Genomic DNA, 27447 nt, shown 5'->3' with positions numbered 1-27447 from the left:
GCGAAACTTCTAAGTAAACCCATAAAAGAAATTACGCGAGGTTTTTTTTTTTGTTATATTTTTGTAGTTTTATATTTGTTGTTGTTGTTCTTGTTTGGCTTCAACTTGTGTTTGTTTTATTTACTCTAGATACAGTAGTTTTTTGTTTTTTTTTTATTATATGCTACACATTAAAAATGTTTGGTGCTTATGTAAGACATAGATCATAAATGTACATATAAGTTGTATAACATAGTAGTTGCCATATGCGATGATTACATTGAAATACTGAAAGGGGAGCGCATTGATACTACGATGTACTATAACATAGAACTGAACTGAAATTGGGTAATAAACTGCATAAATATCATAGTTCAAAATTCATTTCTTTGTTTTTTTTTTGTTAATCTTTGAAAACTATCACACACAAATTTCTGTAAAGAAAACTACTCTAGACATATGAGTATTTCGTTATTGTATTATTATAGTCAGAACTTGGCTATTTACTAGGGGTATATACTATATATGTTGAATGCGATTATAAATATATCTTTAATACTACGCTGTTCCATTATCTATAAGCAATTCTGAATATTTTTCATCTTTAGTTAGCTGTAGTTATTTCAGATGATTCTTTTTTAAGGAATTCTCCTTCTAAATCCTTTGGAACAGTGGCATAAATACGAGTTATCCCCTCTGGAGTCGGATATGTCTGTTATCAACTAAATATCCCTAAATGTAGAGGACGCTACAAGTTATGATTAGTTTTATGGGGGATTAATACTCTTCAGGCGCTGCTGCTGGAACGTTCTGGGTGCCCGGTAGTCAAAAGCTCCGAGGAACGCGTTTCCAGCGGCATCTGCTCCACTTCGATGTACTCTTCTTCGTCCTGTACGGTCGCCTCTGTGGCTAGAGGAGGCGAGGGTGCCGTCTCCGATTCGTAGAGCTCCTGCTTCACATGTCTCGGACTCAAAGCAATGGGAGAACTAGCCGAAGCCGAAGCGGAGGTTGAGGAACTGCGTGTTTCCTGCTTGGCAACTCGAGCAGCTGGCGCAGCGGGAACAGCAGCTGGTCTCAATTCATGGGCTCGCTGATGATGCTCCAGCTCGGCGCGAAAGTAGAACTTCTCCGGGCACAAGTTGCAGTCATAGGGACGTGCACCGTGCTCCGCAATGTGGCTAAGGAGACCCGCTGGCGCCGTGAAGACCGCCGAGCAGATGTAACAGTTGAAGCCGCGTTGCTCGGTGCCGGCGAAAGTGTGCTCCACGAGATGTTCTTGCAGTTTCTGGGCATGAGGCAGTATCATCTTGCAGAGATTGCAGCGATTCTCCAGATAGTTCGAAGGAGCAACATTCGCTGGAGCAGCAGTAGCCGATGGAGCAGTCGACTCCTTGCTGCGCTTGCCATTCAGATTGAGATTGTGCTTGCGACAGCATTTGTCGCACAACTTGGCAGTGTCTCCTGCTCCAGGCAAGGGCTCTAAGCAGAGAGCACAGACGGGTTCTTGGAGACTACCGACACCGCTGCTCGACTTGGTGTGGAACTTGGCATGCAGACTCAACTCGAACTCCGAGTGAAGCGTCTGGCGACAACAGATGCAAGCCATGGGCAGGTTGCCGTCGCCGCCATGCTCACTAAGATGGGCTCGGAAGGCGGCCACATGCTCCAGTTGCTGACCACAGTGGGCACACTTTCCCGATTGTCCCACCTTGGAGTGCTGCAGCTTGTGCTCGGCAAGAATGGCTGGCGAGGGGAATATCTCGTCGCAGATGAGACACTTGTACTTGCCACTCGAGTTGTGGCAACTCTTCATGTGCTGCTCCAGTTCCGCACGCGACTTGAAGTTCCCCGAGCAGTAGGCGCATCTCAGACTCACTCCTGTCTTCAGGTTGTGGGCCAATTTGCGATGCGAATGCAGCTCGGCCTCGCTGCGTAGATCCTGACGCTCGCACATGCCGCAGCTATAGTTGCTGCTCCCAGTGGCAGCTGCTTGGGAAGTGGCGCCTCCACTTGATGGCTGCGACTGCGATGGGGTGGATGGCACCTCTGACGCGCTGGCTGCTGCCGGAGATGTCGCCTTGGCCGCATACATCTCCATCAGATAGCGCTGGCTCAGTCCGTACATCAGTGCCGGATGTGGTGACTGTTGTGGCTTCAAGCCACTCGTGTCCACCTGCAGCGGACTGTAGAACTTCCCAGCGGCTGGGGCTGCAGCTCCTGCTCCCCCAAAGAGGCCCTTGAAGGCCACATTGTAGTCAATGTGCAGATTGCTGTTGTTGTTCGTGGCTGCAGCAGCAGCAGCGGCAGCAGCTGCCAGCGGAGGAAGCAGCGCATTCACATAGAGGCTGCCCATGTTGGGTGAGCTGTCCTTGACCTGAGGGGGACTGTGTTCCTTGACGCCGCCATGCTGGCTCTGCATGTGCCTGTCGAGCAAGAACTCCACGTGGAAGGTCTCGGGACACGAGGGACAGCGGAACTGACGCGCATGCGCCGCCAAATGGAAGTGCATCTCCAGCTCCGAGGAACAGACTGCCCGGCAGAACATGCACTGCAGCGGATTGGTTTGTCCTGGTCCCGGAGCATGTCCTGGAGCAACAGGAGCGGGCGGTGCAACACCCTGATTGCCTGCCAGCTGATGGCGTGTCTTCACATGCACATGGAAGTCGGTGTCGTTGCGAAACAGCTCCAGGCAGGCGCTGCAACGGAGCAGCTTCGTCTCCTGGCCATGGGCACAGGCCAGATGCAGCTGCATTGCCATCCGCGTCTCGCAGATCTCCGCACAGAGAGCACATTTGAGTAGCGTGAGGACGTGTTCGCTCTGCAAATGCTGCTGCAACTCGTCGGACTTGGCAAAGGATTTGCCACAGCTGCCAGCGCTGCAGTTAAACTCACAGCTGGCGATGAGGAAATGGGCAACCACATGACGCTCGAATTCGCTCTGCTCGGGCAAACTGAGTCCGCAGTGGGGACAAATGAGTTGCATGCCTTCGGCAATGTGTGTCTTGAGATGATTGCGGAAGCTCTCAAAGTCCGGCAGTCCGGCGTTGCATTGATTGCAAAAGAAGACGCCAGGTGGCGCTGGTGCTGCAGTGGTAGCAACGACAGGTGGCGACACTGTGCGACGCTTGTTGCTGCTCAGATCGGTGGGCAGCTCCTGTTCAGGTTTCTCCAGCTGTGGACTGCTCAGATCCGGCTTGATCTTAGCGGGCAGCTCGAGCGCAAGGCGTGGACTGAAGGTGCCTGCGGTGGCCAGGCGATTGAAGTGCTCGTAGTAGGAGTTGGGGCTGCTCAAGCGGTCGAGGTGTGTGGCCCGCATGTGTTGGAATAATCCCGCAATATTGCTGAATCTCATGGTGCAATATTCGCAGCTGAGCTGGAAGCCATTTGCCTGCAGCTTAGACTCCTCGCCAGCTGCGTGTGTCACCTCCGTTGTCGGCTGCTCGTGCGCCTGCTGCAGATGCGCATTCAGCTGCTCCAGGCTGCTGAACTCCATCGCCTTGGGACAATAGCTGCAACGCAGCAACGGTGTCGGCAGGGGCGTGGGAGTGGGCGTAGTTGGCACTTGTTGGCCACGACTGCGCTTGGGGTAATCCAGGCGACTCGGGCTGCTGTCGGAGGCGAGTGCGAGCGCATAGCGTCGCTTGTGCAGACTCCCATTGCTCGAGATGGAGGCCGAGGCGGAGGCTGAGCCTGTACTGCGTGGACTGTAGTTGAGCGCATTAGGGTTGCCACCAGCTGCCAGTATTGCCGCATTCTTCTTGTGCTTCTGCATGTGCGAGGTGAGTGCGGCAGCTGTGTTGTAGCCTCGGTTGCACATGCTGCACTGGAAGGGCTTCTGGATGTCGTGCGTCTTCATGTGGATCTTCAGATGGTCGCTGCGGAGGAGAAGGAAGCAAATGAGGGAAGATATGCTGTCAGTTATATTGTGACTTTGGATTGATTGAAAGTGAAACTAGTCTCGAGTCGCGACTCTCGACTCAGACAAACGTGATTTCAACTGGACATTAAAATCAGAAACTGAAACTGAAACTGGTCTGAGAATTACTCAAACGTTTGTCGAATCATCTAATTTTGTTTTTAAGAAACAATTTTAAACAAATGGGTTTTCAAAACTATTACAAAAATCTGTTTAAGCAACGTACATAGTTTCAAAAATTATATTAAGAACATTTAAAAGAATAAAAAATATGAAATTTAACAGCATTTTGGAAAGCCTTTGTATACTGACGGCAAGAATTCAATTCAATTTTTCGCTATGCCCAGGGAGAAGGCTGACGTTGTTGGCTCTTCGAGGTTTTTGAATGTAATAGTATATCGTTATATCAAGTACAGCTTTTGGTTTATTTTGTTATTTTGTGGTATATTCAATTGTTTTTAATATGGCTAGTCGGTATCTCACAGTCGAGCGCACTCGAATGTAGCTTTCTTACTAGTTTTTACAGGGTATATGATGACTTCAAGTTCGATAGTCCCTGAGAATGGGCCGCTTCTATAGACGGTCCGATTACACAAATGTATACACACAACTTCAACAGCTTCATTTTTTGGTTGTTCAGATCGGTTATTCCGATTTGAGGTTCAAATTAACGGAAACTTTTCAAAAAAATTTCAGACAATAAATTTAAAAGTCCCAGATGGAAGAAAAATAGATTTCATTAACTTTATTAACTGTAATTTCTTTTGCGAACTAATTACCAATAGAAATTTAGCATCTTAAAGTGAACAAGCTTGAAGTCTCAGAGGTTTAAATGTTTTTAGTGCCAAAACACTTCATTAGCATATAGTTTATTTGACTGAACCAGAAGGTTTTTATTATAGTTTGGCTACATTGTATGTTTAATGCAATGCATTTATTGAAAATAAAAAGTTTTTACTAATGCTTGGTAAACAAAATTCTGAATGCAATTATATAATATTTATCTTCCCTGCTTTTAATGCTTAGACGTTGCTTACCTTCTGGAGAAAGCGGCTTCGCAATGCGGACACTTGTAGTTCCTTTCGTTGGTGTGGAGCTTCTTATGGCGATCTCGGGAACGCTTGTGCTTGAATAACTTGGCGCAATATTCGCATTTGAAAGGCAAATGTTCGGCATGGCTCTGAGAGAGAAAGAGAGACAGAGAGGCAGAGAAACATTATTATTAGCACAAGTGTTTTCATTTTTATTATATTGTTTTATTTTATTCTGTTGTGGGCTGCAATCTGAGCAATGATATCTGGTTCCGAAAGCCCCAAGCTCACCAGTCGACAGTCGACAGTCGGCTCTGTCGAGTCTGACTAACCCTATTTGAAATTCTTAGAAGGCGCGTCGTGTCGTCAACTGTCGTGTCGAGAGTCCAGTTAAAAGAGTGCGATTCCTCGGCTGAATTTATTGCTGCACTGCAGCGTTGACTAAATCTCAATTTCTGAATCAGAATCTCAAAATCTGCATACCTAGAGGGGGAAAACAGAGGCAAACTGAGCACTGGACACTGGGTTCGTAGGTGGCTTCTGGGCACAAATTCATCTAAATGCGCAACGCAACAGAGAGAAGCACTCAAAAGAGAGATACGTAGAGAGAAAGAGGTGGTGATGACTGGACAGTGGACGGGATGGAGGCAGTTCGAAGTGGGGAGAGAGGGAAAAGGGGAGCAGAAAACAAAACACACCCGCAACCGGTTTGTATATTTTGGGTTCTTTGGCGGTCCGTCGACCGTCAGACTCAGCCGCTGACGGTGGATCGCTTTGATGTGTAGCGAAACACAAAAAAAATTAGCCCATTTGTATGCAGCCCCCCGAGTTGAGTTGGCTTATTGCACAATATGAGCCAAGTTAGCCAGGTTAACACCATCGGATCATCCGCAAGCCAGGCAAGGCAAGGCAAGCGAAGCAAACCCGGCCAAACATTCTCGTGTTGGTTATGGTTTTTTAAACTGTCGCGCAAATCATCATCAACATGATCAACATCATCGCCATCATCATCAGCATATCCCAGTAGTCTCTGGACTACCTTTCCCCTTCCCCCTTCCCGCTTACCCCTTCTCCCTATCCACTCCCCATGGAACGTGCGAATCCCGAGGCAGGCGCTAGGATCAAAGGCGGCGCTACATGTTAGGCCCTCGTTTGATAAGCATCATCGCATTTGCTGCTAGTCCTAAACACGGTTGCAATTGGGTTAACAACTTGCTGATGTCATGGGCGTTGTCTCGACATCTCTTCTCCGGCATCCCCGATCTTTAGACGGCGGCAAGTGGACCGAGGATAGCTACCGAATTCTACGGAATGCTTGGGTTTGTCAAACAAACTGAGCTGACTCAAAATTTCTCACCTAACATGCCTATAGATCATCCTTCAGTCCATTATGAGAATTATTACCACGAAAACATTTAATTTATAGATTTTAATTTGATCTTCAAAGTTACTCCATTAATTTCCATACAATTTTAAGAACACTTTGCCCTGGCGGATGTAATAATTGAACTATCAATTACATAATGTTGTGAGTTTTGATATAGTTAGATATTCCATCTCTATTTATAATAAATTTCTATATCTTCCTAAACTTTATTATATTTTGCATAAATTTCAGTCTTTATTTTATTTATGTTTTATTGGTTTTTTAATATTTGCGTTCACTTTTCTTAAGTCTTATTTTTAAACATTTTTTTTAACTAATTCAAAATATTCTTCTAAACATTTCCATTTAAATTTGCCTTTTTCTTTTACGGGGGTATTTTTTGTTTATACACTGTATGATTTTTTCTTTACTAAAACATTTCATTTTGTGATGAGTAACAAAATATTCTTATAATTCTTTATTTTTTGATTTCCTAATTTTTTGCATTAGGAAATTATTTATCTGTCTGACTTTTCCAATAACATTAGAGGTCTTCTCTCTTTTTTTGATTAAATAATGAAGTGCAATAGACGAATAATGTTTTCATAAATTCTTAATGATGCCAATTAAAAATATTGTTGTTTAGATATTCGAACTCTACTTTCACTTTTTTCAAACTCATTTTAAAATATTTATGTTTTAATCAATTTACCCGCCTTAACCCAGTTTCACTTGAAACCAATGGATCGATATCCATTTTCATTCGAGCAACGCGATTTTCAAGTGCCAATCACCCAGAACTCAGTCCCAACCGAAAAACCTCAACCTCAACCCCAATTCCTATTCCTGTTCTATGCCAGAAGCCGGGGTAACCACAACCACCCAAGACAAGGACTTGTAAGCGCCTTAAAGAATGTCAAGCGAGTAATTAACCCTTCAGGCCAGACTCCACAGTCACCCCAAGGCATCCCCCATCATGTGGCATCCATTTGGAACCCTTTCGAACTCACCTGGACGTGATGCTTCAAGTAACCGAGTCGTGGAAATGATTTGTCGCAGAACTGACACTGATAGGAGCCGTCGCCTCGGTTCTTAATGCCGTCGCCTGTCAACTTATCAAACTTTGTGGCTGCTGTTGCGCCAGTGTTGCCACCTGCACCTCCGCCTCCTGTGGGTCCTGTAAGCTTTGCTTCCTTATTGATTTTCCGCAACTTGTTGGCAATTTTCAACGCTTGCTGATGATGATAATGATGATGATGGTGATGCAAATGGGCGGGTCTCTTAAGCTTTGTTGGTTCTCGCTCCCGTTCTCGTTCCCGTTCCCTGTCACGCTCTCGATCCTCCTCAGCTGTAGTCGAGATGTCTCCGTTAGTCTTGGACTGCTCCGAGTGCGGATCCTCGCCGGCAACCAAGTGCTGTGGATGCGGCTGCTGTGAGTTGGGCGTCAATGTGCCGTCCGAGATGCTGGGCGAGTAGCTGGAGGAGGTGTGCGTGCTGTACATGTCTGTAATGAGCAGATAGAGGGGAAGAGGGAGATGGGGGCATTAAGCGTGGATTGCAATTAAGATCATGTCGTGTCGTGTGGGCAGCGACTGCATCCTTATTAGCTAGGCGGCTTTTCTCTCACTCTCTGTGTGACTAAGACAAGACAGGAAATCAACGACGCGTCCATCAAATGGCCGACTGCGACTTAATTCAATTAACATGCAACGTTTGGTGTTGCCACCTCCACCCCAGACACAGACATCGGAGACACCACACAATGACCCAACTGCCCCTCCTTCTCCTTCTTCGTTCCCCTCGACGGCTGTAAATGAGCCGCACATTTGTTTCATGCAAACTAATTGCGCTCTCTGTACTTAAGAGCATTTTAATTACAAGATCTACCACTTGACGCCTCACAGCCTCACACCGCTTCGGGCAATGAGGGTCACTTCAAGCCCCACACTGAGAGAAATAATTGAGATAGAAATCCTATATTGATCTAGAATATATACGGGATATTCTTATGTTATATTGTTATGTGCACCAAACTTCAAAACTAAAGTCTAGATTTAATACTTCGATTACAATAATAATTTGAGGAAAAATATTGAATTCAAACATTATTTGCAGATAGTCCACAAATTATTGCTGTCTTTCGGATTAACTATTTCTGTTATCTTGAGCTTTTTATAAAAGTAACTATGACTTAGTTTGGTAATTTTTCTAAGAAATATATTATTTGAAAAAATGTTATATTAATAATTTTACGTAAGTCTTTTTAACATTATTGTAAGTATTGGATTCCAATACTTTAACATTACAATTGCACCTTCAATTTTGAAATTTAAGTGTTATATTATATTTACTTAAAAAAATTTAATGCAATGAATTACTTTTCACAAAGATTTATGGACTATGGACTAAGGATTAAATAATAAATTGATCAATTTTCCCCGTGAAATTAACTTAAAAAATTTAAGCTTCCAATTGTAAGAACTCCATTTAAAGATAAAAAGAATTTTGATTGAAAAATTTGAATTGAGTAAAATATAATTTGTTTTTCACTAAGAATTAATGGTTACTATTTTTATTTAAGCTCCTTCAATGACATTAGATACCAAAAATAATAATAAGAAATTATTTTTAAAATGATAGTAATTAGAAAACTTTACAATCTAACTACAAATTCGATTTTTAAATCCCAACAGATTACAATGAAACAGTTTGCCACTAAGAATAAATTGTTGGTCAAATGAAATCATTTTTAAAATGTGCTATAATATAAAGTAATTATTGCCGTGATCTTGCTGCACATTTCTCTGAGTGTAAAGCCAACTACTTCGATATGGTTGCTCATCTATAACCACGCGCCAAGTATTGTCGGGGTTTTGGTTCACTTTCCGTTTTGGAAAACTTTAATTAAAGCTAATTGCGCTTGATCCGTGTGTATCTGTATCTCTAGCTCAAGCTACTTGCACATCATCAAAGTATCTATTGTGTATACTTGACTACTTGTATTTGTTTTGTTTTGGCTGTTCTCGCTTGAACTCTGATCTGAAGTGCGAGCGACCGCCCCTCAAATTGAATTTGTTTGTAATTAGGAAACATGAAAATACTACATCACTTTAATTGTGCTTGTAAATTGAAAACTGTCTTTGGATTCAGACTTGTTTGGTTAATCAAGACTGTAAAGTTCCTTAGGTCAAAGAAAGTTGGAAGAGATTGTAAATCTCCTCTTGGGGTTCTTGATTGAGTTGAATGAAGACAGATCTGTCAAAGGGGTTGAACTGATTTTAATGCTCTTCTGAGAAGAACTGGGACGTAGTTTTGTAAACTGATTTTAAAAGAATGAATTTTTAATTTATTTAAAAACACTATTTATATTTATGTAAGATAAAATAATAAAGCATAGATGAGAATTTTCTCTTTGTATTTAAACCGAGAAAACCAGAGTCAAGAATGCACAAAGATTTTGAGGTGAAAAAATCCTTACAACTCCCCATCAAATAACATTTCGTTGTAATTACCGTTATTAGAAATCTCCTTCGTGGCTTGAATCTTTTCAATTAAATTCTCCAAACGCGAACTGGGACCGCGATATAACATTTTTAAGGCCATCATGGCATAGTTATCAATTAAGCGATTAAGCAATCAATTTGCTCAAAACACACATCTGATAATTAACTAAGAATTCACACTAAAACATTTGTCACTAAACGAACAGTTTTTTTTATATTATTTTAGTATTATACTATATTTTTTTCGCATGTATAATTTAAGCGTCACATTTAATGCAATGCTTTGGTATTTTAATTAGAATTTTCAATTAACACTGTCACCAAACGACGCCAAAGGATCGCAAGCGTTGCTGTTGTTTTTTGTTTTTGTTTTTGTAGCACGTTGAACGACAATGAGGACGTCCAATTGCCGCGAGCACCAAAATGTGACTAAATCAGAGCCAAGAGCCAAGCGCCGTAGGAAACCCAAGCACACAACAAAACAACAGCAGCAGCCGACGTCGCGCGATGTTGCTGCCGTCGCCTCAGACTCAGCCTCAGCCTCAGCTACAGCCTTAACTACAGCCTCAGTTCCTGTTGCTGTGGATTGAGCAACGGGCGTCAACGCCTATAAAAACAACAATTTGAGTGCTTGGCGAACCAGTTCGTTCGAGCGCATGCGTGTCTGTGTGTGAGCTACCATTGTATTGCATTGGTGTGTGCGCATGTGAGCGTGTGCTTATGTATGCATGTGTTGGTGACTCGCTGTGACTGCCGACTGTCGGCGACTGCCTTTTGGGATTCTCGCCCCAAGCACTTTGGCGTCGGCGTCGCTGCTGCGCTGCTGGCAAATGAGAAGCAACAAAGCAAAGCATTAAATGGCGCCCCACATACACACTCACACACACACACATACACACAGGCGCGCGTAAGTGGAAACGCAGCCATGCGTGAGCGAGTGAGCACAAGCAACTGAGAGAGAGAAAGAGCGTAACCATGTATTGGTCTCTCCGTATGTATGCGTATGTGTGTGTGTATATGGTGTATGTAAAGCGAGGCAAAAGGCGGAGCATGGGAGCCGCTGTGGTGACGCCGTCACATTGGGCGTTCATTTCGCTTGTGGGAGCGGGAAGCAGCACTTGCGGTGACACTAAGGGGAAGGGGTAGATTGGGGGACAGTCCATCTAGCTACACTTGATATATATTTTATTTATGTGCGCACAAAAAATGTAAATTAGCTGAATGACAGGAGATGAAAGTTTTTTTTCCCAGATTTCTATTTTGTCTTTCTACCTGTTTTAAGGCAGGCGAAAAGTTAAAAGGTTGAAAATAGTTTTTAATGCCCCCGAGGTTTGCTGACAACGGTCTCGGGGGTTTCATGAAAAGTTTCATGAACTATAAAGCACTTTATGCACAGTAATTAAATAGGCGAAATAGCCTATAAAGTAAAAATGTTATTCGCACATAACTGAGTAACAAATATATCACATTAAATAAATGTATTATTATTATTAATCTTTCGGTTCATGGGAATCTATTAATAATGAAATATGTCGCAGTTAAACTTTAAATTATTGAAATACCAAGTATAAATACTTTTGTTATAATTATAATAATAATCGCTTAATGTAAATAAATAAATATTTATTGTTTGGAAAACAATCGTTTGTATTTGTATTTATTTATTGGGATTGTTGGAAACAAAAATTTGAAAAGCATTCGATAATTGTTACCTCTTCAACATTTCTTCAACATTTATTTTTCATTATATATTAATTATATTTTTTATTTTTTTCCCCCAACCTGACAGTCATTATCCAGCAATCAACTTATTTTTATTTGCAAGATGTCCCTACGCAAATTAGCGAATAAAGGCAACACATCATCAAAGCTGTCAATAAACCGCCAACAACATTGACACAAAATGGATAAAAAGCGCAACAACAGCAAATGGCCAGAAGCCCAAAAAGGCAGCGAACACGTTTAAGCCATTAGCGCTAAGCGACGCAAAATGTTGCCCGTCAATATGGCAAAGGCAAAAAGCTGAAAGCTGAAAACAAAGGCTAGGCGAAGTGTGGCCATCGACGCAAGGACGAAGCCAGTAAAAACGGGTAAAAATAAACGCTGTCACCACAGGATGCAAGCCGCAGTCTCTGCAGTCAGCAGTCTGCAGTCCTGCTGACAGGATGCACCACTAAAAGCCAAATTAATTATGCATACAATGCCAGAGGCAGGCAGCAGCAACAGCAATCGAGTTGCGTTTTTTTCGTTTTGTTTATTTCAGTCGCCTGTCAACAGCAGGCGACAGCACGCCCACAAGCCCAATGTGCCCCTAACCACCCTTCCCCCTGCCCACTCTTGTTGGCCTTCCCTTGTGTTTGCCTTATCAAAAACTATTAAAGCAATTAAAAAATCACTTTACACATTAGCAGCTTTTTGTTTTGTTTTTTTCGTTTCTTAAAATACGCGTCTCGCTCTCTGATTGGCTGACGCTTTCAGCCAATGGCTGTGCGACGTCGCGCTGCCGACGCATGCGTCGCTGCTTGAAGCGAGATAGCAAGCTATACGTGCGCTGCTCTCTCGCTTATTTACTGCACAGTCGTTGGGTAACTTCGCAGCCAGCAGCGAGAGCTCTGCTTACACACACACACACACACATAGACAGACAGTCGTGGTATTTATCGACACTGCTGTCGATTTCGGATTTGTTTTTCGTTAATTGCAGCTTTCGCTGCGCTAATTGCGGCTTTGTGTTATGTATTATATGGCTTCTTGTATTTCTGTCTGTGTGTGCGTGTGCGCGAGTTTGTCGTTTAAGTCTTTGGTTTGAGGTTAGGATACTTTTCGTTGCTGATACTTTTGTGTTTGCCAAAGGCTTTCTTTTTATTATGTTTGCTTATTGAGTTTAGTTTACAATTCAAGTTGAATAAAGAACATCATTTATTTGAAATTAGTTATTTTAAAAATTACTTATTTCTGTCATGTCTAAGATTTTTATAATTTGTTTTACTACATTTTTAAATCTAACAATTTCAGCATACATAGTAAACAATTGCCTTTGAAAAATTGAATTTTATTTAATTGTTACTTGGCATATGCTAAATTTATTGGAGATAAGACAATATTAAAAGTAACAATTTATCAAAAGCTATCTTAAGGATACATAAAGAAATAAAGGAAATAAAAATCTTTTGTTTTTAATAAAAGATATAATGAAATAAATATAAATACTATAAATAAATTGAAATAAATTTGACAAACTATCTATCAATCAGCAAAAATTACTTAAAATTTACCTTGAAAAAAATTTGCAAACAAATTTCCTATTAAATAACTTTAACCGTTATTAGAAGTTAACCACAAGAATAGAGTATTAAGCTTTAATCAATTTCGCTGGAACCTTCAAGAGTGATTGGACCTAAATATCAATTAAAAATGTTAATCATTAGGGTTCAAAACCGAACTTTTAAATTTTGCAAAGAATTTGACTGAAAACCCACAAATTACATTAAATATGTAACGATTATACAACCCGTTATTCCAATCTCAAAGAGTAAAATTTGAAACCAATTAAACTTGATTTGCTGACATTCATTTTTAATGTTTTCGTCTTGGAAAAATGTCAAAACAAGAAACAAGTGCTGATCTACCCTCAGCTCAGGTGCCAGAAGGAGAGATTTCTTTAATTGTAACAAGAAATCCCAAGTTCGAAATTCCTAATTGCTTTGCCCGCTGAACTGCCAAGATAATCGCTTTTTAGTGTACAAAAATTGTACACGTTTTTCGAGGGACTGTTGAGAACTCGAATTGTAGTTTAAAAATGCAAAAGTTTTCCCTTCGTTTGAGTAGGATTTTTGTTTGTCTGCTTCTTGCCGCGCTGCGCTGCTCGGCGCCGTTGTTTTTGCCTCTCCGTTAATTACATTTGAGTGACAGTTTTGTGACAAGCGCTGGCAGAGGCAACGACGGCCACGACCACGACCACGATGCTCGATGCTCGATGGGCACAAGACCAGCTCAGAACGATTGGAGCTGGGGGTTGACATACGAGTATTTTGCTTATTTTTAAGGGCTTGCTTTGGTTCGGCTCTATTCGTGGTGGGTGAAAGGGTGTTCAGGTGAGTGCGCCCTGCCAGCGATGCCAGCGATGCGAGCCTCTGCCTGGACCTTTTTTATACCCTTTGCTAGCAGGGTGTGTTAATGGGGTATATGCATTTAATATTAATTATATTATAATAATATTATTATTGGGTTTTGTATTTCATTTATATTTAGATCTGTTAATTTTTAAACAAAGTGAAGTAGATTTCTTAGTTTTCCAAATTGAATTTGAATTTATAGCAGATTTTAGCAGTCTATAATATGTTAAATACTCGGAATATACAATCTAGCCATTAACATTTGTCACTTTTAAGCAACTGAAAGATATAAAGGTGCTAGACTTTCAGCTCTGCTCAACCTAAACTCCATTGATATAAAATGAAATTGATCATTGATTTTAATAAGTATTCGCGCTTTTTAAATTTGTCTCTCTCCCTCTCTCTCTCTCTTTCTTCAAATGGTTTATTAGATTCTGAATTCTTTTTTCATGTTCCGAAATTCATAATATAATCTTTATTGAATTACTAGTGATTTCTATTGATATTTATTTTTAGAATGTAGCTCAAAATTCAATTCTTGTCTGTATCTTTGATTAAAATTATCGTCTACATATTTGTATAGTAACCTATAACAAAACAAAAATTCATACATAGATATTTATAACAAGTTTCATTAAGAAAACGTTCTTTGCATTTAAACTTCCAATAAATCCAGTCATATTTTCAATAATATTTTTATATCAATAAAACTGTTCAAGAACTTATATAGCACATATATTTGATGGATCTATTGGGCACACTGTAATAAAGTAACTTTATTATTCTTGTGTTTATTAATTTTCATAATTCAATATTCCACATGGTCAAATATTCTTGCGGATTTCATTGTCGTTATTCTTTAGTATTGCGTACTTCGGATTCTCTTCACCATCTACAGGGTGTTTAAGTAGTCGATCACCTTGCCAACTCACATTTGCCAACTGTGATTTCTGTGCATTTTTAATGCGCGGCTAATGTGACGCCAAAAACTTTGACTTTGACTGAGATTTGTTGGTCAGCGGCATCGGAGTTTGTTGGCTTAGATTGCATTGTATCCTTGTTGCCTGGGACCTGGGCACGAGCTCATGTGTCAGCTTGTTGGCTTGTTGGATATGTTGACGACAGGCGAAAGGGTTTTTGCTGGCTGACCCAATGAGGACGTGGACATGGACTTGTTTGGTCTGGCCTGGCGCCCTCATGCATAATAGATAAATTATAAAAATAAGCACGATACATGCGATGATGGCTGGGTGGCGGAGAGAGAACAAGAGGAAAGGGATGTACGGCACAGAGAATGAAGTGTGGATGGGTAAACGCATCAGGCAACCTGTCAGCTATTGTCCTTCGGCACAAGTGTCCTTTTGTTTCGGCCCACATCTCTCGTTAGCGAACAGCGCATTTTAAATTAACCATTTCTAATGCCATTTGCTGCGAAAGTCACTCAAATTGTCACTTTGATGTTTGACAGCAAGGACTTAGGCCCAGGACCAAGCGAGTCCACTCCGAGTACATCTCCATGTACATTAATTAATGCATATGGATATGTCTCCACAGATTCTTTTCGCCACTCACTCTCCACTCATTTTTAACTGCACAATTAATCAGACGGTTGAAACCACATTTAATTAGAGGCTTTGCCCCGTTGAGTGGTCAACCCAAATTATAAAAAAAAGGTTCGTCTTTGGGCTTAGTTTTCCCTTTTTTTCATCCAGAGAAAAAAAGTAGCAAAAATGTCACTTGCAAAATGTGATAATATCATCTGAGTATTAGAAGCATATATCTAGAGAAGCTTTACCAATAATATTTATTTAAGTGAATTTGTATTGTGTGCTTATTAAATTATGCAATTTTTACTAGGCTAATTTACTATGTAAACAATTTCGAAAGCTGAAAGCATCAGCTATATATTGAGTATTGTGATGGCAGATTTAGTTTTCATAAAGGGTTGTGGAATTTGCTTGAATATTTAAATTCCATATTAAAGTGGTAATATATAAATATACTAAAAATAATTATTTTTCAATTAATCAGAACTGAAATTGTTACTGTTGAAACTAAAGAGTATTGGACTGCTCCTATACTCAAAAAATGATCATCTTCTAAAATTAAAAACAGTCATCTTAACATTTGTGTTCTTCGAATAAAACCAATTTAAGATCAAATTCATAAAACGAAGAACATTAATTTAAAAAATGGCATTTTTTAAAATGAGTATTAGGTCTCAACTAGATTTAGGTAACAAAATTCTCGAATCCATCGAAATTCCTATAAAGTTTTTTCTAGCTTTCAGTCGAGTATGTTTAATTTGTTTATGAAAGAACAGTTTTCAAACTATTTGCATTTCGAAGCCAAAAATGTTCAGAAGAGTGTGCAGAATCTCGTATATTTTGTATAGGATTCTTATTATAGATTATCAGAGAAAACAGCCAAAATTCGAGGTCTACTTCTAAGCGTGATGAGATGGAAGGGTTCTGAACTCCAGTATGACTGTCGAAGAAGCTCTCTTTAGCTTATGTGCAAACCTTAGTTTTGAAGGGTGTCGCCAAGAAGTGATGCTTGAACCCACAGATGGAATGATATCATAATGGAACTGCCTTAAGTCATAAGTAAATGGAATAACTATTATGTTTTATGCTCATAGTTCTTTTGCATACGTAAATGCGAAATGAAATGCGTGGCAAAGCCCTTGGAAGCCTTAATCTTGGACCCGCTTCAATAGTTCTTTTGGGGTTTGTATGTACCTTTGCTTATTAGTTAAATGCCAACGAACTGCCGCTGAAATGAAGGCAATAAAATGATTTTATGATTATTATCACCATCATCATCATCTGCGGGCAACTAGCGTGTGGACTCGTAAACCCAATTTCGCCAGCGAGACGACAACTGAATTTGTCGACCCCTTTTTTTTGGGGCAGTTCCGTTATGGTCGTCGGGCACTTGAAACGCGCTCTCGCTTGGAGTTCTAGTTTCCGCCTTCCGCGAGATAGAGAGCGAGAGCGAGAGCGAGAGGGAGATTATATCAGTGGACTGACCGGAATCGTCAGGGGCACAAAAGACGACATCGGATGTGGCAATCGGACATGTTAATCTCTTGTCGCTGGCAATGCATTTCAATTACGAGTACTTCAGTTTCAGTTCCAGTTCCAGTTCCTCGTTGTTTCTCATTCCCCAATTTTAGTTTCGGGTCGCTCTTTATGGCTGCTGTCGACGCGTGGCAAGCTCACTCAAATACTCATAACAGCTGCCTCACCCCAAGACAGCAGCTGCCCATAGCCGCTGTGGCAACCACAAACTTGCAGCACGTGCCAACTAAACTAAACGGGAGGAGGTGGTTTGGTGGCCACTGGCCACACAGTTTAGCTGCAGATAGTCGAGGCTCCACTTTGCGGTTGAGTGGCTCAAGAAACAGGTGCGAAAGTCAATTATGGACAGCCAGTCAAGCTGAAACCCAAAACAAACCCCTTTTCAATCAGAGAGCTCAGCAAGCAGACAGAGACGTTGAGGAAGGCGTGACCGCTTGCCACCGCAGGACGCACCCGTCGAGTCGCCAGACTCATCATTAGCCAACTGACAGTCGATCTAGATGAACCTCAACCTCAACTTCAAACTCAACTTCAACCTCGATATTCGTGGCACATTATCAATGAGCTGTGTTTGGTCTACCTGCTGATTGATTTGTGTCAGCGCCTGCGCCTCAAGCGAGTCAAATCCCGATTCCGATTTCGATCCCAAGTCCGATTCCGATGCCTGCTCCCTGATTGAGTCCTGTCTGACTTCATTTTTCATTGAGACTTTTTACGCAATTTACAATTGGCTGTTTCCCCTTTTTGGGATCATCATTATGTGCCTTGATTGCATCGCCTCGATGACGTGACATATCTTCGGGCTCTCCTAAGTGCAATTTAAAATCTGATTACAACTCCTAATTATTGTTTTCGTTAGCCATATATATTTCTTCTTAAATATTTTGAAACGTTGCACAGTTGGATGCCAGAGCTATTCACAAGTGACAATGCTCAAGAATGGTTTTATGAATTTGTCAATCTTCAGCTGACACTCGAAATAATTATAGGAAGGTGAATTTAATGTTTAATTAATAGTTGGCAGTGAGAAGATATGTGCTGATTTGCTCTTTATAGTGGGGGTATTATGTATTTTAAAGGGTTTCTTAAATAAAGTCTGAAGTGGAGGAATATAAATATGAATATATCACTTTATAAATTTTGAAGATGGGTCAAATTGAAAACTCATCTGCTTCGGATTTAACCAATATATCAACAAATCAATGTAATCAGACATATGTATATGGTATGTAAACAGACATATTTTTCATAACAAAATATTGATTATTATTATTGCGGGTCTATGCGGGTACTATGCGGGTCAGTCTCAGCAGCCTTTGCGATTAATAATTATACCCGCTACCCATAGGGTAGAAGGGTATTATAACTTTGTGCCGGCAGGAAATGTATGTAACAGGTAGAAGGAGGCATCTCCGACCCTATAAAGTATATATATTCTTGATCAGCGTCAACAGCCGAGACGATATAGCCATGTCCGTCTGTCCGTCTGTCCGTCCGTCCGTATGAACACCTAGATCTCAGAGACTATAAGAGATAGAGCTATAATTTTTTTTCGACAGCATTTGTTATGTTTGCACGCAGATCAAGTTTGTTTCAAATTTTTGCCACGCCCAATTCCGCCCCCGCAAATCAAAAAAATTGAATAACAAGTGTAATTTTAAAGCTAGAGCTACAAATTTTGGTACATACAATAATTACTGTAGTAGTTATGATTCCTGAAAATTTGGTTGCGATCAGATAAAAATTGTGGAAGTTATTAAAGAAATACTTTTGTATGGGCAAAAACGCCTACTTACTAGGGGTCTTAGTTGCTTTGGCCGACAATCTGGTACATTGTGCCGTCTATGGTATATTTTGAATGGTGAACTATATCGATATACCAAATATACCATTTGGTATATTTTTAGTATTTTTTAAAGTATTTTCGGTATATTTTGAAAATGATACCGCAATATTTTGCCTTTATTAAAAATGGGTAGCGGGTATCTCACAGTCGAGCACACTCGACTGTAACTTTCTTACTTGTTTTGATATATAATAATGTAATAAATATAATATATACATAGAAATATATATGTTTGATAATAAGTTTCCTATAATTAGATGGAAGTTTAATAGAATTAGCATAATTCATATTGAAATTTGTTTTTTTTTTTAGTTAGTTATATTATATTATATTATATTATATTATATTATATTATATTATATTATATTATATTATATTATATTATATTATATTATATTATATTATATTATATTATATTATATAAATATATATATTATATTTATATATTATATATTAAAATGATTCCCATTTGAATTCAACACAAAGGTAAAAAGTTTTGAACATACAGTTTTCACATTAATCTTTGAAATAAAATATATATTTATTATTTATATTATGTTATGAATTCGAAGCAGCCAATCTAAAAATCTTTTCTACCGATTTTAAAGACACTCATTTGATTTATCCTAATTAGTTTGCTGGTAATACACCCAAACTATTTATTTATTATGATTTATGGTAGTTATAGTCTTCTATAAAGTGAACTTTGTTAATTTTAATATATTTTAAAATCAGTGCTGTCACAATGATAAATAGAAGAAAAGCACTGTTACATCATTGTATTATAAGTCAGGTAAGTCACCCTCAAACTACAGAAGAAAAGATATGTGGGCATCATCATCCCCAACGCGGGAAATAATGCGAGACAAGCGAAAGATTTATGCAAGAATCAGCTGAAGCGAGAGCCCATAACAATACGTCCAAATTAAATCCTTTAAGGCCAAAAATGCGTGGCAACATTTCAGCGCGTATTTCATTTAAATTACCAAGAATTTATCTTCGAATAAAGCGAAGAGAGAATGGAGGAAGGAGGAATATGCGTATACGCAAATGTGTAAGTGCGGAAGCAGGTTGAATACTGAAGGTAGTCACTGCGAGTGTGAGTGTGCGAAAGAGAGGGAGTGTAAGAGTGAGAGGGAGAGAGAGAGCGAGAGCACTCCCAGGGGAGAGGGCCGCGCGAAATTGTGCCTTGGAGTCGCATAAGACGTGCAACGGCGAAAGTGGCACCAAAAGTATGCACATGGGAGCCACCAAGAGGCGGGTGTGGGACTGATGGGAGGGCACACAACCAATTGCCACCACGGTCTGGCCTCAAGCATGCTCCAAGTGTGTGTGTGTGTGTGTGTGTGTGAGTGTGTTTCTGTTTGTGTGTGTGTGTCGTAAAATGTTTGCCGAGTTTTTATGCGAAATGAAAACGTCTTTCGCGAAAAGAAGAATCAACAACTTTGACCAGCGGAGGAGGAGAAGGAGGAGAAGGAGGAGAGGACACTGTCCGACAGTTTCTGCTGCTGCTGCTCCACAGAGAGACAGAAAACTTGCCGAGGCAACACCTAACGCACATAAATCATGCAAAAGGTGGCAACTGAATGCAGCAGCAACAACAACATCCTCACAATGTTGTTGGGGCGTGTCATAACTTTGGCTTGGCTTCGCCGACTCCTTTGGGCTGGGGGATTGGCTTTGGCCCAGCCAAAGGACTCGCGGGAAACAGTCGAGAATAGACAACGAGACGAAGGTGAAGGCGAAGACGAAGACGGAGGCGTCTCTGTTTTGCTCTCGAAAAACTTGTAAAGAAATTGCAAAAAAAGAAACTCGAAACAATGCGCTGCGGTGTCCACAATCTGTCCGCCAGCTGCAGCTGACAAGGCGCCAACTGCAGCTCCTCTCTCTACTCTCTCTCCTCTCCCAACCATATTTTCTTATTCCCAACTCAAGTCAACCGTGAGAGATAGAGCGGAGCAACTTTTCTGCATTTGTTTAGCTTTGGTGTCAAGGTGTTTTCACACTTGAGATTTGCAAAACTTGTGCGCATATTATTTATGAAGCAGCCCAAGATATAGATATAGATATATATATTGTGTATACTAGTTTTGTAGTGTAGAGCTATCAGACTTATTATATAGATGATGCGTGTTGACCCAATTACATGACGCTGCTTAAGCGGCACATTGACAGATCTTTACGGAAACGTGATCTTGGCCCTTTGACAGCTGTCTGTGTGTGTGGCTCATTTTGGGCAGACTGTGAGATAGAACAGCGGTTCATTAACCGGACCAGTTTTCCACCAGAGTGAAAGAGATCTCAATCTAAAGCAATTTGTGGTCATTTCTTGAGAAAGCAACGGACTTGAACTTAACATTAACAAGCTGCCAAACACTGTGAGAATTGGCACTTTAAGCCAACATCTTCAACCTAAAAAGATAACTTCTCAAAGTGCGTTAGTCGCGAGTGCGTGATAAAGCGATACCCTCTACTCAACCTTCTATCTAATACTGGAAAAACTCAATTTATTCATTAAGAATTTTTAATAATTGTATCAAAAAATAACAGAAGAGCAGGAAAAGCAGAAGAATTTATTTGTAATCATTTTAGAAAATAATCTTACTTAAAGTGTAAACCAAAAAGGATTGCAGTTTCTCTACAAAATTTGCTTCATTTTATAAAGTTTTTTCAAAATTTTTTTTTGTAATAATATTGATTACAATAACAATTAATAATGATTAACACTAAAAAATTATCCGAAGAAACTTGGTATAAAAAGAAGTACATTTGAAGAGAAGCTGCAATACTTGTTGGCTTACAAAATAATATAAATACCAAAAAGTTTATCATTATACCAAAGAATCATATAGTGAATGCACATAGTAAATGAATTCATGCTCCTCGAATAGACTATTTAAAAACCGTTTTTAAATAGTTTCTTTCAAATAATTTGGAATTTATCATTATATAATATAAATACCATAAATATATATAATATATATATATATATTAGTTTGTCATTATATCCGAAAACATATACTGATAATATAAAAGAATTGATACTCCTATAAACCCTTTACAAATAGTATTTATTTTCAAAAATGTTACTAAATAGTAAAAAACGGATTGTACAAGTTTATACAAGCTTATATGGAGTTAATTTAGCAGAACTTATTTTATTTAATTTTACCTCACTAGAAGCGAGAAAAAAAGTACAACTTTAGATAGACTTTAGTTTTTATTATTTCGCTCTTAAAGTTTTGCTTATATTATTTCAAGACATCATTCTGTTTTAAAGTATAATTTAAATAAAATTTAACAAGTAAGAAAGCTACAGTCGAGTGCACTCGACTGTGAGATACCCGCTACCCATTTTGAATAAAAGAAATATATTTTGCGATAATTTTCTCAAAATATACCGAATATACTGCAAAAATACTAAAAATATACCAAATAGTATATTTGGTATATTGATATAGTACCGCATTCAAAATATACCATAGACGGCACAATATATACCAGATTGTCATCTAAAGCAACTAAGACCCCTAGTAAGTAGGCGTGTTTGCCCATACAAAAGTATTTCTTTAATAACTTCGACAATTTTCATCTGATCGCAACCAAATTTTCAGGAATCATAACTACTATAGTTATTATTATATATACCAAAATTCGCAACTCTAACTTTAAAATTACGCTTGTTATTCGATTTTTTTGATTTGCGGGGGCGGAAGTGGGCGTGGCAAAAATTTGAAACAAACTTGATCTGCGTGCAAACATAACAAATGCTGTCGAAAAAAAATTATAGCTCTATCTCTTATAGTCTCTGAGATCTAGGTGTTCATACGGACGGACGGACAGACACACAGACACACAGACACACAGACGGACAGACGGACATGGCTAGATCGTCTCGGCTGTTAAAGCTGATCAAGAATATATATATACTTTATAGGGTCGGAGATGCCTCCTTCTACCTGTTACATACATTTCCTGCCGGCACAAAGTTATAATACCCTTCTACCCTATGGGTAGCGGGTATAAAAAGTTGTGAACACTTTTCTGTTGTTGTTTAGCATCGTCTCTTAACAACAGGGTATTTGCTAAGCCCATCGCTTTGCCCCTTTAAGCGGAGACAGCAATTATTTATGGTCTTAGACGTGGACATGTGAGGCGCTTTTGCAGTTTGTCAGTTGTTGTTGCCGTTGTTGTTTTTGTTTCACTTGTTTAGTTGTTTGTCTTGTAAGACAAATGTGTAATTAATTGCGTCGCATCAAAAGGAAACTTGGAACGGAACTAACTAACTATTTGCATACTCCATGTCACTTTTAAAAACATGCAAACTACTTGAACTCTCATCCTCCATTGAAAATCCAAAACACTTTCCGCTTCTCGTACACGTGCTATTAATAAATCAAAAGGACAAGCTAAGAATTCAGCTCAAGTCCGGGGCGGAAGTCCAAGCGAAAGGCAAAGCCGAAGGCAAAGGAAAACAAATGAAATGAAGTGACTTGGGCTAAACTTTTGACAAAGCGTCCAAGGATATGCCTCAGAATCCACTTCCACATCTTCGCGATGCTTTCGACTGTCTGCGACTGCAACTAATTGCATTTCATTGCATACATTTAGGCGCTGCAGCTGCTGCACTTCTCAATTTCTTCAAATCACACCGCAAGGCAGTAAAACGTTTCAAAATTGTTGCCAAATAGCCTTGGAGCCAGCGAGATTTCCATGGAGTCAAACTCAAAGCCAACAACAGACACACACACTCACACACAAGAGCCACAGATTCCTCGAAAGGAGGCAACAAATGAAAAGAAGGCGGCAAGCAACTCAACCCTTGTGGGAGAATGAAGGGGTAAAACACTGCCCGAGTGTTGAGTGCTATGCAGTAGCTTAAGTAAGTGTATACACCGAAAGAAATAATAGACTATCAAGAACATTCACCAAATCAATTTAAAGCAAGACAGCTTTTTTAAAGTGTTCCACAATAAGTAACTAATTGTAAAGAAATTTACATTTTTAATTTACTAATGTATTTATATTTTTCATTATCGGGTTTTGCTGCGAAATATCTGTTTAAAAAATGCATTATCTTTAATATGTGAACTGTAAATTTCAATATTTTGTAAGTTCTTAAATAGCTCGCGTTGTGATTCCATATGATAGGACAAGAAATTTCTGTTTTAAACAATAACAAACTACAAATTGTTGTTGTCATAATTTTACAAAGTTTTATTTTATATTATTTGCCATATATGTATATTACATAATTACGAATGTCTATTCCTAAGCGTTTTATTCGCTTTGTTCTGAATATAAGAAAGCACCCTAAAAGTTTAATTTCTATTAAACATTTGATAGTTTACATTTAAGCGGATAGACACAAAGAAAGTTGTATTCAGAAGTAGGTTTGGTATTTTGCATATATTCAAATTTTAGACACTTTGGTTTGTTTCATTGAAACATAAATTGAAAATGATGCACACATTTTTAGATTATGCATACAAAGTTTAGTATCAATATGAAAACATGGCAAATTCGAAGAATTCTTTTAACCATACTCTTAAAGTATTCCTTTTCTATACAGAAATAACTTAGAAAGTAAGTTATTAGTTGAATAAACAAAAAATATAACGAAATGTGTTATCGATTAATTTAGTGTTGTAAAACACGAACAATTAGGTCTTTAGTATATTTTTCGAATTATTAAGTTAGCAGTATGACGAATGGCAAAGAAAAAGCGACTAGCGAAAGTCAAGTTGGAAAATAAAATGAAATAATGAATATTTTATGGTAAGCCCAGCACAATAGCATTTCGCTCAGTGTAGTTCTAGCAAAGCATAAGGATAGCCAGTGAAGGCATCAAAGCAATGCCAGCTCAGTCAACCAAGTTGAGTGTGAATGAATGTATATGAATGTGCGAGAGTGAATGTGAATGTGAATGTGAGTGGGAAGGTGGCTGAGGATGCCAATGTGAATGGGCAGAAGGAGTAGGAGACCAACAGACGCTCATGGCAGACGCTGGGCAAGGACCACAAAAAGTACAAGCAAAAGGAAGTCTGCGGAAAACAAAAACAAAGAAGTAAAAAAAAAACAACAACAAGAAAGAAAGGAAAGGAAGTGCTGAAGTGGAGGCAAGTGGGAGGTGATGATGGCGGAAAACACCACAAAACGAAACAAATAACACAGAAAAAGCATACGAAATGGCACTAGAGAGAAATGTGGCAAGCTGTGCGGCAGCAGGGGCATCACTGGGGCAGCGTAAGGAAGGCAGAGGACGGAGGGTAGGGTAGGGAGAGGTAGGGTCATATTGTGGCCATAGCTCATGATGCTAGCCAAGTTGCTGTCCCTCTGTTCGACAGCTCGTAAATGGCAACGACGATGTATGTGGTGAAAGTGAAGTGGCAGCTTGCCACAGCGACTCGACTATGGCGACTCGGTTCCGAGTGAGATACAGATACAGAGAGTCGGAGTCGGAGTCAGAGACGGAGTCTGCTTGGTGTTGATTGCTGTTTGGGGTTTTTAAAACGTAGTTAGGCCATGGGCCAAGGGGGCGGCGGCAGCTTGTGGAACGACACCCGCGGCTCAGGTGTAGAGCACCCTGGAGTGTCGTCTCCGTCAGCCATATAACACCCCATACGGCAATTTTCAATGGTTATAGCTAGGCAAGCGAAGGCAACGTTGCCACATTGTGGGGCACGCAGAGCCACTTGCTTGCTTTCATATGTGACAAATGGATCAGGATCAAACAGAGAAAAAAGGAGAGACGGAAAGAACTCACCTGAGTAGAAGCTGTCCAGACTGTGCAGTTCCTCATCGTCATCTTCGTCGTCGTCGTCATCGTCATCGTAATCCTCCTCGCCACTGAGGCTGAGCATCTCATCCACATCCTCCTCAATGTCATCCGCATCCTCTGAATGCGCCATCTTCTCCTTCTCATTCTCCTTCTCGGCATCCTTGAGCTTATTGCCTGCAAGTTGAAGACGAAGACATAGTTAGTTTTTGGTTGCAACATCGCTGTAGCTGTGGCACGTTCCAAACACAGCCGCTGGCTGCGTTGCCATTGCCAGCGCCATCGCCATCACTAGTGCCGAAGCTGCATGCCACGTGGTCCCCAGTTGCAAGGAATTTTGATTATGCTAAGCCCCTGGGTGCCATAATTCCATGCCCAAGCATAGCCCAGCTGACCCCTGACCCCAACTCCCCATCTACCGTTCCTCTCTCTCCCTTCACATTTCCTTCCTCTGCCTTTCAGGTTTGGTCTTAAGAGCAACTTAAGAGCGCCATTCCGATGTGCGCAGGCTCAACAGAGTCCTTTGAATGCTTGTTAAGAGCGCCGCTTGTTTTGGTTTTAACTTCACACCTCTCTCTCACTCTCTCTCTCGCTCTTTTGTTCTTGCTCTTCCTCTTCCGTTCTTTGGCTAAATGAAACAGCTGTTCAGCCAACTCAGGCACGTGTCCTCGCCTCAAGTTTGAGTCTTGCTTGGGCTTCAATCCGTCTGCGTCTTCAGCGTGGAATGCGTAAATGTAGTTGCATTACTCATACGCCGCGTACAACGTGCCTTTGTCTGAACATTCCGTTGTCTTGAGTCTATAGCTATTTATTTGTGAGTGGGTGAGATATCAGACTGTCAGTGCTTGGGTAAATTTCTCAGCTTGCAACTCTTGAGCTTCTGCCTTTAGTCTCAGTTGTTAAGTTTGCACTGCAAACAAATCTAGTGAAATCTTCTAATATTCTAACATTTGGGAAGTATTTGGGAATTCATATTATTAGCTTCCTTAAACTGAGACTACACATTTTGAACTTTAAGGCTCAAGATCTAGAATACAAAGAGAAGCATTTTGCTTAGCGCACCTAGAATGTCTGCTGTTTTATTAATCTTTACAATTAATGTATTTGTTGATATAAATTGCTCATTTAATTATGCAGCTCAGGCAAAACTAATTCTTGATCTATCAACCATAAACCATAAGTTAATATACCGACAAAAGCAACAATTGGTGCGATACAGAATTGAATAATAACTCCGATTGAAGAACGTTCAGCTCAGATCATCAGATCAGGTAAATAATAATATCTTATAGTTCAATATAGTATCAATACCCAAATTTAATAAACTGTATTTATATTATATAATATCTTTTAGATATATATATATATATTTGTACGCCTGTCTCTCAATCTATATGTTCGTATTAATATCTATCCATCTACTTATCACTAGTTTTTAGAAAATATATATAGTTGAGTTTAGTTCTCAGATTAACTGAACCACGCTTGTGTTCATATGCTTTATAAAAAATACAATCAATAATAAAATAGATAAATAGTTAGATATGTTAACTTTCTCTATATCTCTCAATCGAGACACATAGCTATATTAAATCTATATATTTGTTGATCTATAAATTCGGGCGTCTTTCCATTACTAAATTGACATAACATTCGAATGATTTCGGGCTCTTTTCTAGCAGGCTTTGGCTCTATGGATCTAATGAAGCCCAGATAAGTTCATTAAGTAGATCCTAATGAAACTCAAACTCAACTCGTAAACCGCAAACACACACACACATGGATAGATAGATACTTTGGCTTTCGTTTTTATTAGTTTCTAATGACAAA

At 39.8% G+C, this 27447-nt stretch overlaps 1 protein-coding gene across 2 annotated transcripts; it reads right to left on the bottom strand.

Moving 5' to 3' along the window:
- Window positions 1-72: 72 nt before the first annotated feature.
- LOC117571702 (zinc finger protein 423 homolog) lies at window positions 73-26414 on the bottom strand. 2 transcript variants are annotated; one of them, XM_034254000.2, is made up of 4 exons: window positions 25606-26414; window positions 7303-7796; window positions 4933-5075; window positions 73-3854 (listed from the first exon to the last, which is right to left on the bottom strand). In XM_034254000.2, the coding sequence occupies exons 1-4, from the start codon at window positions 25748-25750 to the stop codon at window positions 767-769; spliced, it is 3870 nt and encodes a 1289-aa protein (XP_034109891.1). In that variant the 5' UTR covers window positions 25751-26414; the 3' UTR covers window positions 73-766. The 2 variants fall into 2 exon arrangements, with proteins under 2 accessions (XP_034109891.1, XP_034109892.1); XM_034254001.2 differs by lacking the exon at window positions 25606-26414 and adding an exon at window positions 9805-10216.
- Window positions 26415-27447: the final 1033 nt, after the last annotated feature.

The sequence above is a fragment of the Drosophila albomicans genome, chromosome 3 (assembly GCF_009650485.2).
Source record: "Drosophila albomicans strain 15112-1751.03 chromosome 3, ASM965048v2, whole genome shotgun sequence".
NCBI classification, from domain to species: Eukaryota; Metazoa; Arthropoda; class Insecta; order Diptera; family Drosophilidae; genus Drosophila; species Drosophila albomicans.
Note: the sequence above shows the minus strand (reverse complement) of the source record. Positions and strands in the feature narration are given on the sequence as shown.